Here is a 13,275-nt window from a genome sequence, read left to right on the forward strand (position 1 = left end):
AACCCCAAGGTACAAAAGAAGGGAAGTTGCCTATCTTAACTTAGTTTAGAAAGGAAGAAAAACACGAGATAAAGGCTCATAAGTTATAACATATGAAACAAATATCACATCAAGAATATTTGGGACTACAAAAACTTGTAAAAGTTATTTATAAATTCTTTCCTCGATTCTTAGGAGCAATAGAAACTCTGTTTGTGTACAATATCACATCAACATAAATACATCCATAATTTGGGACAGGAATTAGTAAAAGATCATTAGTAAATTCTTTCCTCAATTCTAAGGGGCAGTGAATCATACAAGGACTTACATGGGCAGTATTGAATAAACATAAGCATATCCATAATTTCACAAGATTCCAATGGAGATGGCAATGCTAATAATGGAAAAGTAAATTTCAGGTTTGGATGAACACAGCTCACATTCAAAGTGATAAATTTCAAAGATAAAGTAGTCATTAAGAATGTGTAAAATTCAAAATTTCAATCATTCCTTAGGAGCAAAAGCATCTTGAGAATAGGATTCACTGCATTGAGACATCTTCATTTGAGATTATTTGGACATCTGTAAAGCATAAATTGCATAGTTTAATTGGATTTCAATGAAATGGGCAAAAGATTTACCTCACATTTTCTATCCTTTTGGCACAAGTCAAACTAACAGGAGGAAAATAACTTTGAAATATCGCTGGCCTTTGCTTTATTTCCACAAATGTCACTAAGTCATCATCCCCCCCCCCCCCTCCAGAAGATAATAGTAAATTTGTTCTCTTCTCCTTATTGAGAAATAGAGGATGAGTTGAAGAAATAATTTCTCAATAAGAAGAAGAGGATAAATTTACTATATCTTCTGGGGGCGGTATGAAAGCATTTGGGATAATAAAGAAAATCTCAAGTACTTTGGGTCTTTTCCTTGAGACAATTCCAATTCCCATATGAATCTAATTAACACATCATAATACCTTGTTTCTTAGACTTCTTGAGCATCAGCTTTGCCCTTTTCTTTACTGATATCCGCATAGCTTGCTTCTCCACATCACCATGAGATCGAGCTTCCGGTTCATTATCTGGAAAGGAGAACTTACAACATAAGTTCATTATTGCTTTATGAACTTCCATACCATTTGAAGAGAAGTTTTAGTTCATCATACCTGCTGCCATCATTTCAATATCCTGCATACTCACCAAACCACTCTCCAAGGCATCTTTTTGAGCCTGTTGCAAAACATAGATCCAACTTTAAGCAGAGATCATATAAAGAGAGAAATCATTTTTATGGGAAATAAAGCTCACATACTAGTCATAAGGGTTTCATAGGGCCAAAAGGCCCAAACCCCCTAGATTTTAAAAATATTGACCAGAATATCCTTCTGTAGTAGTAGATTTTGTACAATAGAGGGTTCAGGCAACCTTGAAAATTTAGGGGTACTTTGGTAGCTATATGATAAGTCGGGAATATTTTAGTGTTTTTGCCTTTACTGTACAATAAAAGAAGCTTGAAAAACAAACCAAATGTGTCAAAGAACATATGCGACATGAGTGCAAGTAGCAAACGGTAACAGTTAGGGAATCTAAAACTCAAATCAATTAAAAAGATTGAGAAGAACTGTTTCAGCAAAATATTTGCTAACAAGGAATATTGAAAATCATCAGCTTTAAAATATGTTGTGGTTCATAATTTTCATGTCAATTTATATTATAAAAATAACAAATTATTAGCCATTTATGCCGTTAAGCCAACACGTGCTTGGAATTAAGATGATTAAACTGCAGTTTCCAGCTTCATAAACTGTAAACCATTAAAATCAAAACAAATTAAAAAAGAACCAAACTGAGCAATTAATCCTCCCAAACTGAGTAAAGAGTTTTCTAGTTTTGGAGCTTAAACTGAAACAAGTGAAAATTATTTAAGCTGTTAACCCATGCTTTGATGGTTCCGTTTTGGCTAAAACCGTTGCTAATCTCTAAATTCAAGTGCCTCTTGCTTGACCATCCAGAAACTTAGTTATTCCGTCATGCCTAGCATGCATGGCTTATATCATCATTCCCAGTCACAGTCAATAAATACTTCTTTATAAGATTAAATTATTTTGGGCTTCCAAATTAAGTAAACATAGGACAATGTGTGTAAGAGATGATAAAATAAGTTACGCGATACAATGCATGCCAAAGTATCAAATGGGCTTTTCATCATCTGTAATCTGCCACACTTATGAGACAATTTGGGAAGGGAGCAAAAAACCTTTCAGGGTGAGCCCTTTATCATACAACTTTGAGTGTAGTAATGGTTGGCCTTATCTTTGTCCATTGTGAGGCATACCAAGATACAGATGTTCAGGTGTTGGTACTCTGGATGGATGAAGATACCAAATCTCCTTCCAAAGCTCGGGTGAGTAAACGAGGCCGACTAAGGAATAATAAAAACGCAAAAAAACATTAAAATATCTGTTTTCAACATAATATGAGATATTAATGAGTTTTATTCCCTTTTATTATTCCTTACTTTATTCCCTTGTCCTTCTGATCATAACATGGAATGGTCATTTTGGTTTTCCAAAGTTTCTGAAGTGCATCCCACATAACCACATATATCTCAGTGAGTATACCTTTGTTCACTCAGTTCATGCATAGCATGGACAAGATGTTGTAGTATGAAATAGATGAAATTCCCAGCTGGAATCTGAACTGAGGGACCTATATAGCAAGCCCCCTCTCAATAATATCGTAGTGATATCGACTTGTCTACATCATTGGCTATATCTATTAGTTATAGACTATAGTCATGTTCGCATGACAAAGGTCACTCTATCGGTCATCAACAATGAACTGTATTGTTGAAATATATGAAGTCATAGTATCGACTCTAGTCACCAATTCCAAAGCATAGATGAAGATTTGTTGTATCTTCTACCGTTCATCCAGAATGAGCTCTAAAGTCGCAACATTTAATGTTATGAGTACCTCTTAGTACTCTAAACCATTGCTCCATTTCCAGCTATTCAACTCAAGAGTTGCAGAACCTCAGCTAAGTTCAGCTCATGCAACGGAACTTTCACAAAGCAGATGAAGAACAGTAAAAGAAGAAACAATCAATAAGTCATGGCATCCCCAGGATCGAAACGTAGTAGAATGAACACTGTACTAGAAAGAACAAAGAATGTAGTAATGCATACCTACAGCAAATGCGAGCAAAAACTGTACAAGAGATGGAGAAGAATATACCAGGCTTCTTTTCTAAATGATCATTTATTAGAGCTCGACCTCAAAAGGAAAGAATGCAACAAAATAGAAACAAAAACGGGTACCTACAGGGGGAGGAGGGCAATCTCAAGAAGAACAAGGAGAACAACAACAAACACTAATTTGCAGAAAGAAAGAAGAGCTTTCAGAAGAGAAGAAGAAGAGCATACCCGCCGCCACTTCTTCAGAGCCTTTCTCTGCCGCTTGCCAGAGATGGCGAGGTTCGGGGGATTGAGAGGGAGCTTGAGGGAGTTGTTACCGGACCTGAGGCGGCGATGGCTGGCTCGTTTAGCGCGTCTGTCCTGGAGCAGACTACGACGGGCTTGATTGAACTTGTTCATGGCGCGAGGGGCGACGACCAGGAAACCCTAATATGTATGGGTTTAGCTCTGTAGCTCTGTCTCTGTCTCTGAGTGAAGGCCAAGGGGGTGTAGAAAGAAAGGAGTAATACTTTAGATGTCCATATGTATGTATGTATGTATGTATGTATGTATGTATGTATGTATGTAGGTATGTATGTAGATGTATGTATGTATGTATGTATGTATGTATATATGTATGTATGGCTCGTGTCTATCCGCTATCGAATCATAAATAGCGGTGGCAAGGGAATCACGGCCCACAAACAATGTAGGTTGCTCAACTGAGAGTGAATGTGATTTGCACTGTTCAATTTAGATAAAAAAGAACGCCTGGAAAAAGAAGAAGTTATTAGAGGTCGCCCAACTCTGATCGTTGCAAGTTGGATGACCTGATTAAAATAGGTTGGGCGACTTGATTATAGGCTGGGTCAAGTGAGTAATAGGTTGGGTGACCTGATTAATAGGTTGAACAAAATTGTATGCAATGAATCATGGACTTGAGATAAAAAAATTCAAGACCGACAACAAAATTCTCTGAATCGCTCACACTTGAGATCCAACAAGAACTTCAGATAAACTATTTTCATTTTCTAAATCACGGATACGTCGGATCAAAAACCTGGTATAAATAACAAAAAGTTAAGATCCAACCGCAACTAGAGTACAACTTGACATCAAAAACTTGAGATTCAACCACAACTTGAGTACTACTTGACATCAAAAACGTGAGAATCAATCCTTTTTTGAACCAACACTTGAATTGAAAATGGGTAGATATTCCATTATTAAGGCTATTCAATGTACAATGTGTGGCATTTTCACCATATAGAAATCGGATTCCATCATATACAAAATATAAGGCCATATTTACAAAATCCACCATATACAAAATTTACAAAATCTGCCCACCTTGCGCAACTAGAAATCCCAATACCCTTCGTGCCCATCCTACAACTTGAATCCAAAGGGAATCCACGTCATATTTGGTAAACCACATCTCGTGCCCTATACCAAATACATATAAGAACAAAATTTACAAAATCCACCTGAGACATCCATTTGCAATCACACTTACAAAATTCTAAGATATCCATCCTCGTAAAAACTCCTCGACCAACATCTCTATAGTCTGCATCACGTAAAAGCCACAATCCCAACCATTTGGCTAAGTTGGGTTGTGCATTACGTGATGTTGACCGTCCAACACAATGGTGTGGTCTTTGGATGCAATTTGACTCGAGCCACCCTTAAATCTAAAAGTTTACAAATTGTATTCCACAAATCAAAAACCTAGTAAACTGTTTGTTCGGTGTTTGGATCCATGATCTGATGGGCTTGGCGATTCCAATATTTACCATGGCTACATTCGGTTGTGTCATCTATATATGGTGTTAATGGGACAACATCTATCACCGACTCCGCCTCCTTTCGTCTAACTTGCATTTGGGGTCATCTCCGTCTAGGTGGTGTGGAGACATCGGATGGGTGTTGTGCCTCTTGTGTATCAGTTGACACACCACACTCTTTGGTGTCACGGATAGAATGTGACATTCAGTGGATATGCCCACCTTTTTACATTGTTCCACATCGAATAGACACATGTTATGACCTAATCCAAAGACTTGACCCTCCAACACTAAAAAAGCATGAAAGGTTCATACTTACATAAGAATCCAATCCAGATGCAATATTCTTCTTCAACATTTCCATCTGTTCATCCTTTTTGGAGTCATAGATCACCATCTCTTGCTCCATAAATCTCGCCACGAACTCTGCCTCGTTGATATGTCGGAGTTCAACATGAGTGGAGTTGAACTTCGAAACAACCCTAACCTTCAGCTTTCGGATGTTGAAGAAATAATCAAGCAAAACCTGAACCCTAAATCAAGCAAAAATAATAATAATAAATCAACCAAAAACCTAAACCCTAAATCAAACATTTTTTGAAATCAATAATCAAGCACACCTAATATTATCTTTAATCAAGCAAAAGCAAAAATCGAAAATCTAAAATAAAGCAAAAGCTAAACCCTAAATCAAGCAAAAGAAATCAAGCACACCTTGTCCTATTTCAGAACCATTTTCATGAAAAATATGATTTACACCAAAAAGAAATGTAGAAACAAGTAAGATACATACCTTGGAGTTAAGCAATTGGCGATGGCAGATGTGGCGAATGCACGTAGTTGATGGCTGTCTAGTTGAAAACCTCTTTCCTGGCAAAAAACCTTGACAATCTCGTTTAAAAATGTGAGAAAATGGTAAGTTCCAAGGTTTTATACATTAGGTTGGGCAACCTGCTTTGTCAGTTGGGCGACCAAACTTGGTTGGGAGAAGACACATGGATGGGCGACCACATTAGGTAGGTTGGGAGACTGAATAGTGGTTGGGCGACCGAAATGTTATAGTTGGGTGACCTCTGACAACTTTTTTATTCGTGTGTTTTTTTAATCCAAATCGAATGGTGCACATCGCACACGCCCTCAGATGAGCGACCCGCACTATCCGGGGCCTCGATTCCCTTGTCATGCCTATTTATGATTTGGTAGTGGATAGACACGTTGGTATGTATGTATGTATGTATGTATGTATGTGTAGAGAGAGTGAGAACACCAAAAGAGAGAAGCAAGCATAGCAAATCCTAGGTTGACACCATACTTGGCTCCATATTGATGTGTGCCAGAACATCTTCGGTTGCAACATTCACTAGTAGTTGACCTCGATACTTGGCTTGGCACCATCTACAATGTCCCCAAAACCCATGTAGGATAGGTTCAAACTATCTGGTGTATCTAGATGAAATCATTATGAGGTTTTAGATGTCCATATGTATGTGTATGTAGAGAGAATGAGAACACCAAAAGAGAGAAGTGGCATGGCAAATCCTAGGTTGACATCATACTTGGCTCCACGTTTTTTTTTTCCAAAACAATATTCTTCATTAGTATAAATTCTTCATACATGAGAAAATGATTAGTCTAACAACATCGTAAAAGTTGTGGCCATGATAGGCCAATAAAAAACTCGAAGACTCAAAGTAGAAGACTACAAAGAATGGTGGACACACATACATGACTCTTCTTCCCATCCTATGTGATCATTGGCTAAGACCCAATGTTCCTCCATCTTCTTCCATTCTCGCATGCTGATCAGCATACAAATAAACGTTCATCACCATGGCTTCACAATATGTTTGACCTTTATCTACCATGGTTGTATGACTACAAGCATTTCCAACCGGATTTGCTAAAACTCCATTTCTTCTCATCTGGCCATACCTTGCAAATGTGACAGAATTAGGAGAGAGATTATCTTCTTTTGTATCCACTCAAAAGCATTAAGAGTCTGCTCTTCAAGCTCCTAGTGCACATAACCTGTAAATAATGTATTCCATGTCAAGCACTGCCTTTTGCTCATGCCACATTTCACATCATATCTACTAGTGCATTTCCAACAAGTTGGCTTTTTCAAAAAAGCTCTTTCCTCTCAGAATTGAAATGTATCTCCTCGCCCTTGTTTGTGGATCTAATGCACCCACAAGCTTTCAAAATGCTTGCAGAAAACTATGATAATTCAACATCTGTTGGAGTACCCATCAACTTTGTGATTGAGTTGAACTGATGTACACAATCTTTGGCAGGAAAAAGGGGATGCAGCCAACCAAATGTCCATAGTTGCACTGTAAGCCCTCGCATTCAGAAGCAATTCTGATTATCTGGAACATCTTATTACCACATATTCGAATTAAGCCGAAATCAACAATCTTTAAATCACAGTCTTCATTCACTAACAAATTGTCTGGCTTCAAATCTCGGTGAAGTACATTTGCCGAATGAATGTATTTTAATCCTCGGAGCAAGTTGTATAAATTCTCTCACTACAAGAACATTCTCATGATTCATGTGAGCAAGAATCTTAATTTCCTCAAGCATATGAAAAGACTAGTTCTCTACTAAAATCCACTCTCCTCAGACCCTCACTAAACTTTGCTTTTGCCTCCGCCACCATCTTCGCTCATCGTTATATAAACTATAAACAAAAATGTGCTTCAAATATTTCCACATCAGCCATCTCTCCATTTTCCTTGAAATTCCTGCATAGACAACGAAGAAAAAATTAGTTGTCCCAATCCACTCATGACATTGACAACATTCTCGCTCATCCTTTCAAAAAAATAAACTGCTTCCTTTTCCACAACATCCGTCTTGGCAATCACTACCCGTTTTCAACAATTTCCTATACCTACTCATAATATTCTGCTTCACCCCCCACACCATCTTCACTCATCCTTATCCCTCAAAAAATCCTTCTTACGTCCACATCAACCATCTCGCCGATTACCGCCAAATTCCAACTCATGATAATTGTTTCATCAACCCCCACACCATCTACACTCATCCTTATTACTCAGAAGAAATTGCTTCTTACATCCACAACAACCATCTCGCCTTCTCACTAATCAGCACCAAATTTTGGCTTGCCATGTCCTTGATTTCCTTCCATGAAGCATCCTACCATATAGACCACAAACAAATTAATGTAAAAAAACCCTCACCAACTCATGATAATATGCTTCTTCAACCCCCACACCATCTACACTCCTCCTTATCACTCATAAGAAAATTGCTTCTTACATCCACAACAACCATCTTGCCTTATCGCTAATCGACACCCAATTTTGGCTTGCCATGTCCTTGATTTTCACCAACATCAATTATCCTAACAAAAAGATCAACAATCATCTATATTATATCATGTTATTTCTACTAAAGATGGTGCCGGTGGCGGGAGTAACCACTAAGGCGGTACATAGTTCCACTTGACATCTGCGGCTTCATTCAACATAATAGGTATAAACGACCAAACTTTACGAATTCTCATTCTTTTCTTATTACTTGGCTCCATATTTATGTGGGACACAACTTCTTTGGTTGCAAACTTCACTTGTAGTTGGCTTCAATACTTAGATTGGCATGGTCTCAATGTCCCAAAAACCCATGTAGGATAGGTTCAAACCATCTAATATCTAGATGAAATCCATGATGACACATTACCCAAAAATCAACGCTCACAAAAACTTTTAGAGCGAAAGATCCCACGAGGAACAACATTTGTTAGGTTGACACTGGATGGTAGGATCAAATTGAAACATGGCCAACATATGTTGTATGAGTTGTTGATTTTCTTTTCAATATGTCGATGGACAATTATCTGTGAAACTTGCCCTTTGTTACTCTTCCTTTTAAGCGAAAATATGTGTTGGACATGGTGAAATATGTACATTTAGGATGGTTGGATACTTGTAAAGGTTATCATATAGTCTGATCTAACCTTCGTGGAACTTGGAAGTAGGTCAACATGTTTCTCCTCTTATACCAAGTATTGTTACTGTTCACCGATTAGTTGAACCATATTTTACAATCCATCACTACCTATTTTCACCACATGAATATTCTAATGTGCAATACCTTCTACATCAATAATGTGCACCCTCTCTCATCATGCAACCATAATGATCAATAGTTGGTTTTGCAACCTCTCAAATTAGACCCTTAAAAATGTCAAAGTAATGGTAATAATATATGCAATTGTGACAAGCATCAATCCACGATGTTATTTATGGTAAATAATTAGCATTTATCACAATTTTAAACTTTACTTAACACTAATTACAACACAATGCTCATCAACATTGTCAATGTGTGCATCTCTCTAAATGAATGATAGATTTGGTGGAGGAATGATTTCCCAAAATATGATTTTCACTTTGGTGGGGGGATGTAACTACTTTTGCACGAAGGGGTAAAAGGTAATGTTTCGGAAGTACCGATATTAACCCTAATATGAGAGTTAACATCGTTATTTTTCCCTTCATCAACCTAGAGTCTTGGATTCCTTCAACACACACTTCGTTAAGCTTTACTTGTTCCTTTTAATAAACATTTCGGTTTAATTAAGAGAAACGACATGCCCTGTGGGGTTTGACAAGGGTAGTTGTCCGAGATGTCAAAGCAAGCGTAAGTTTCATTACTCTAACGTTAACAAACAATAGTCGATGGGTTTGAGTGATATGTCACTCGATACACATCTCTCGATATGTACTCATAAGAAGGATATAAACTAATGATAATCTCTTTTAACATTCCCATCTAAATGGATGATGATTAGCTTATCAACATTTCTTTCCCATCCTTTTGGGATCAAGAAAGACATACATTCTTGAGGTATCCATGAAGCAATGGAAACCCTAAAGAACCTGTCCGACTCGGATCTATTTTCTTGTTTGCAAGTAAGTAAAAAAAACCCCTGTTTCGAATCATTTTTGTGAAGATAGAAAATCTACCGCGAGGTTTTGGGATATGGTGTTACATCAGGATTTGGAATAATGAACATATGGATTTGGAGCTGGTATTCTCAAATGGTCTAGCAAACACTTATCCGACACAGACAAACCAGATGGATCAAATAGTAGATTATCACAGGAAACATAAAAAAATTCTAAAGAAACTAGAATCGAATGTGACACAAGTGGGAAAGGATGAGAATGTACTCCATTCCACCACGAGAGAGGATAGGAAAGAACTGCATGAAAGGGCACAAGGAAGTGAAAACAGGAAATGCGTTAGAGGACACAGAAGTAATGGCAAGCATTATATGAGATTACTCAAGGATTGCACGAATAAAAGAGACTTGAGAACAGGGGAAAAAGTACATGCAGATATATCCAAAAGTGGATTGCTAGAGACTGATGTTGTCCTCGCAACTGCTTTAATTAATATGTATGCCAAATGTGGTAAAGTTGGAACTTCACAAGAAGTGTTTGATAAGCTTCCTATTCGTGATGTGGTTTCATGGACAGCACTCATTGCAGGATATGCCCAAAATGGGTATGCAAAAGAGGCACTAGACTATTTTGAGAAGATGAGAGTTGAAGGAATTCTGCCCAATTCTGTTACGTTTGTCTGCAGCTTGAATGCTTGTGCTTGCATAGGGGATGCAGGGAAAGGGGAGGAAATACATGCTGATATTCTGAAACATGAATCATTAAACAAAAATTTGTTTATCTCTAATGCATTGATTGATATGTATGCCAAATGTGGTTTGTTGGAAAAAGCAGCCGAAATATTTGAAAAACTTCCAATGAGAAATATAGTCACATGGACTGCACTCATCTCAGGTTATGCTAAACATGGTTATGGCAATGCTGCATTGATTTGCCTTGAAAAAATGGAAGAAGAGGGTTTCTCTCCTAATGCAATCACATACGTCTGTAGCTTGAAAGCTTGTGCCAGTATAGGAGCTCTAGACAAAGGGAAAGAAATCCATATGAATATTGAAAAAGATGGATTGGTGCAACAAAATATTGTTGTGGGTAATGCACTGATCGATATGTATGCCAAATGTGGATCACTTGCAAAAGCAGCAGAAGTATTTCATGTGATGCCAGTTAGAAATATAGTGACATGGAGTACCATTGTTGCAGGATATGCTCAGCATGGGTTTGGTGAAGAAGCTCTACATTATCTAGAACAAATGAAGCTCGAGGGCATCACTCCAGATGCAGTGACTTACATATCAAGTTTAAAAGCTTGTGCTTCAGCAGGAGCCATCTTTAAGGGTCAACAAATTCATGCTGAAATTATTACGAAGAGGCTCTTGGGAACCAATCTTGCTGTTGGCAACACATTGATTGATATGTATGCAAAATGTGGTTCTCTCAAGAAAGCACATGAAGTATTTGAGAGGCTTCCTATTAGAAATGTTGTCACATGGAATGCTATAATTGCAGGATATGCCCAGATTGGAATGGTTAATACTGTTTTCTTGACCTTTGACAAAATGATAGGTGAGAATATATTCCCGAACCAGGTAACATTTCTTAGCGTACTAACAGCTTGCAGCCATGCAGGTTTAGTAGTTAGAGGTCAGATGTTTTTTGAGATAATGAGCCAAAACTTTGGCATTGCATCATCTCTTGCACATCAAACTTGCATGATTGACCTTCTTGGCAGGGCAGGCCAGTTAGACAAAGCAATGGAGATTATTGAAAAGATGAGATTCCATGGTGATCTCATCACGTGGCTTACCTTATTAGGCGCTTGTAAAAAATGGAGCAATTTGCAGTTTGGAAAAGAGGCTTTCAGAAACGCATTGCAACTGGATGCAATTGATTCTGCTGCATATGTCTGTATGTATAACATGTATTCACATATTGACGTACTAGAGGATGTATAGGTTGAGGTTAAATCAGGCTGAACATAAATAATTCTTAGGTACAGGATGATTGATTGAAAATATGGTATTCCATGCTGATCTTATCATGTGGTGATCCTATTGAGTTGCATTCCAAGAATGGGGTAATTCAAGCGGCTGGAGAAGTGGTTATTGAAATTGCAATGTGATTAGGCGCAATTGATTCTGCAATGTTCTTAGGTCTTTAAGATTTATTCACACGTTAATATACCAGAGGATATGTAATCAGATGTTGAACAGGTAGATTTAGAGAATAATTCATTCAGACAATACACACCATTGAAAGATAAGAAGGTTAATCACGTAAAGGTCATTCCAGAGAAGGTTAATCACAATGAAGGCTTGGCCATATACAAGTATCAATAGGAAAAAATTTGGAAAAAAAAAGTATCAATAGGAAAAGGAAGAAAAGTTGACAAGTTCAAGGAATTGTTAAAATTTACAAAGGCCACTTTATGATTTGAGTTTCACAATACTAATAAATACCCTATTAAATACCACTATTTTTCTTTGTTTATCGCATATCTAACTTCATTATCTACTAGTACATGTTTGCATGAATGTCATCAAGTCAACTGGTTTTCTAGGACTTTCACATATCCATAGCTACATTTACAAGTTACAATTGCTGTTCTCTCTTGGCAAGGAATATTTTTGTATACACAAGATCATTAAATTTAGCTTTGCAATTGCCTTCATCCTTTCACATCCAACATCAAATAGTTGCTTGGAGGTTGAATATGAAATAGGATTGTGGGAATGAGTTGGCTGCCAATAAGCCACCTACCAACAAATGTTACACTGAAAATGTCGATAATATCAACTCTTGCTTCATCTAGTGGTAGTCTTGATGAATACATACATTCACTACATTGATATTCCAATAACCTCACCATATTGCATACATTTGCCATATTGATCTAAAATTGGGTGTACACAACACGCCTGCTTTGTCCCTGGAACTCATATTACACCAGTGTACATGGCATGAAATGAAATTCAAAGATAACACAAATGTTAATGCAGTTATGGCTCAATTTTACGAGCCCCAAATATTTACCAGATTACTCTAATCATTAGAGAGACAACCACCACATTCGTCCTTATACAAGCTGCAATGACTAACAATGACTATTCCCTTTCATCCTAGACTTTAACAAACATCCTCCTTCAGAAACCCCTCAGCTGTTCATCTCTTCAGAACCCCAATTTGTTCGTAGAATACTCCACAAACATAGAGCATATAATGATTGGTATTACATGACCACACACTAAACATTTGATCAGAGACGAACCCTGCAATTCGACTTCCCTTGGTCGCAACATGCCCCCATTATGCAAAAAATACAATTGCATGCAATGTAAACATCTCAATGACCCACTATGAGCATTGATGGTATAAAGACAATTATATGCAGCTC

The 13,275-nt window shown here is 37.5% G+C and overlaps 1 protein-coding gene across 1 annotated transcript; it reads right to left on the bottom strand.

The window, feature by feature from the left end:
• Positions 1–374: 374 nt before the first annotated feature.
• LOC147868958 (uncharacterized) lies at positions 375–3,656 on the bottom strand. The gene is made up of 4 exons (XM_087325207.1): positions 3,410–3,656; positions 1,151–1,214; positions 962–1,066; positions 375–564 (listed from the first exon to the last, which is right to left on the bottom strand). Exons 1-4 carry the CDS (start codon positions 3,578–3,580, stop codon positions 524–526), a joined length of 381 nt encoding a protein of 126 aa, XP_087181333.1. The 5' UTR covers positions 3,581–3,656; the 3' UTR covers positions 375–523.
• Between the last annotated feature and the right edge of the window lie 9,619 nt (positions 3,657–13,275).

Source organism: Azolla caroliniana, unplaced genomic scaffold (assembly GCF_043228905.1).
Source record: "Azolla caroliniana isolate FFs.n. ecotype wild unplaced genomic scaffold, voAzoCaro1.0.p SCAF_1, whole genome shotgun sequence".
NCBI classification, from domain to species: Eukaryota; Viridiplantae; Streptophyta; class Polypodiopsida; order Salviniales; family Salviniaceae; genus Azolla; species Azolla caroliniana.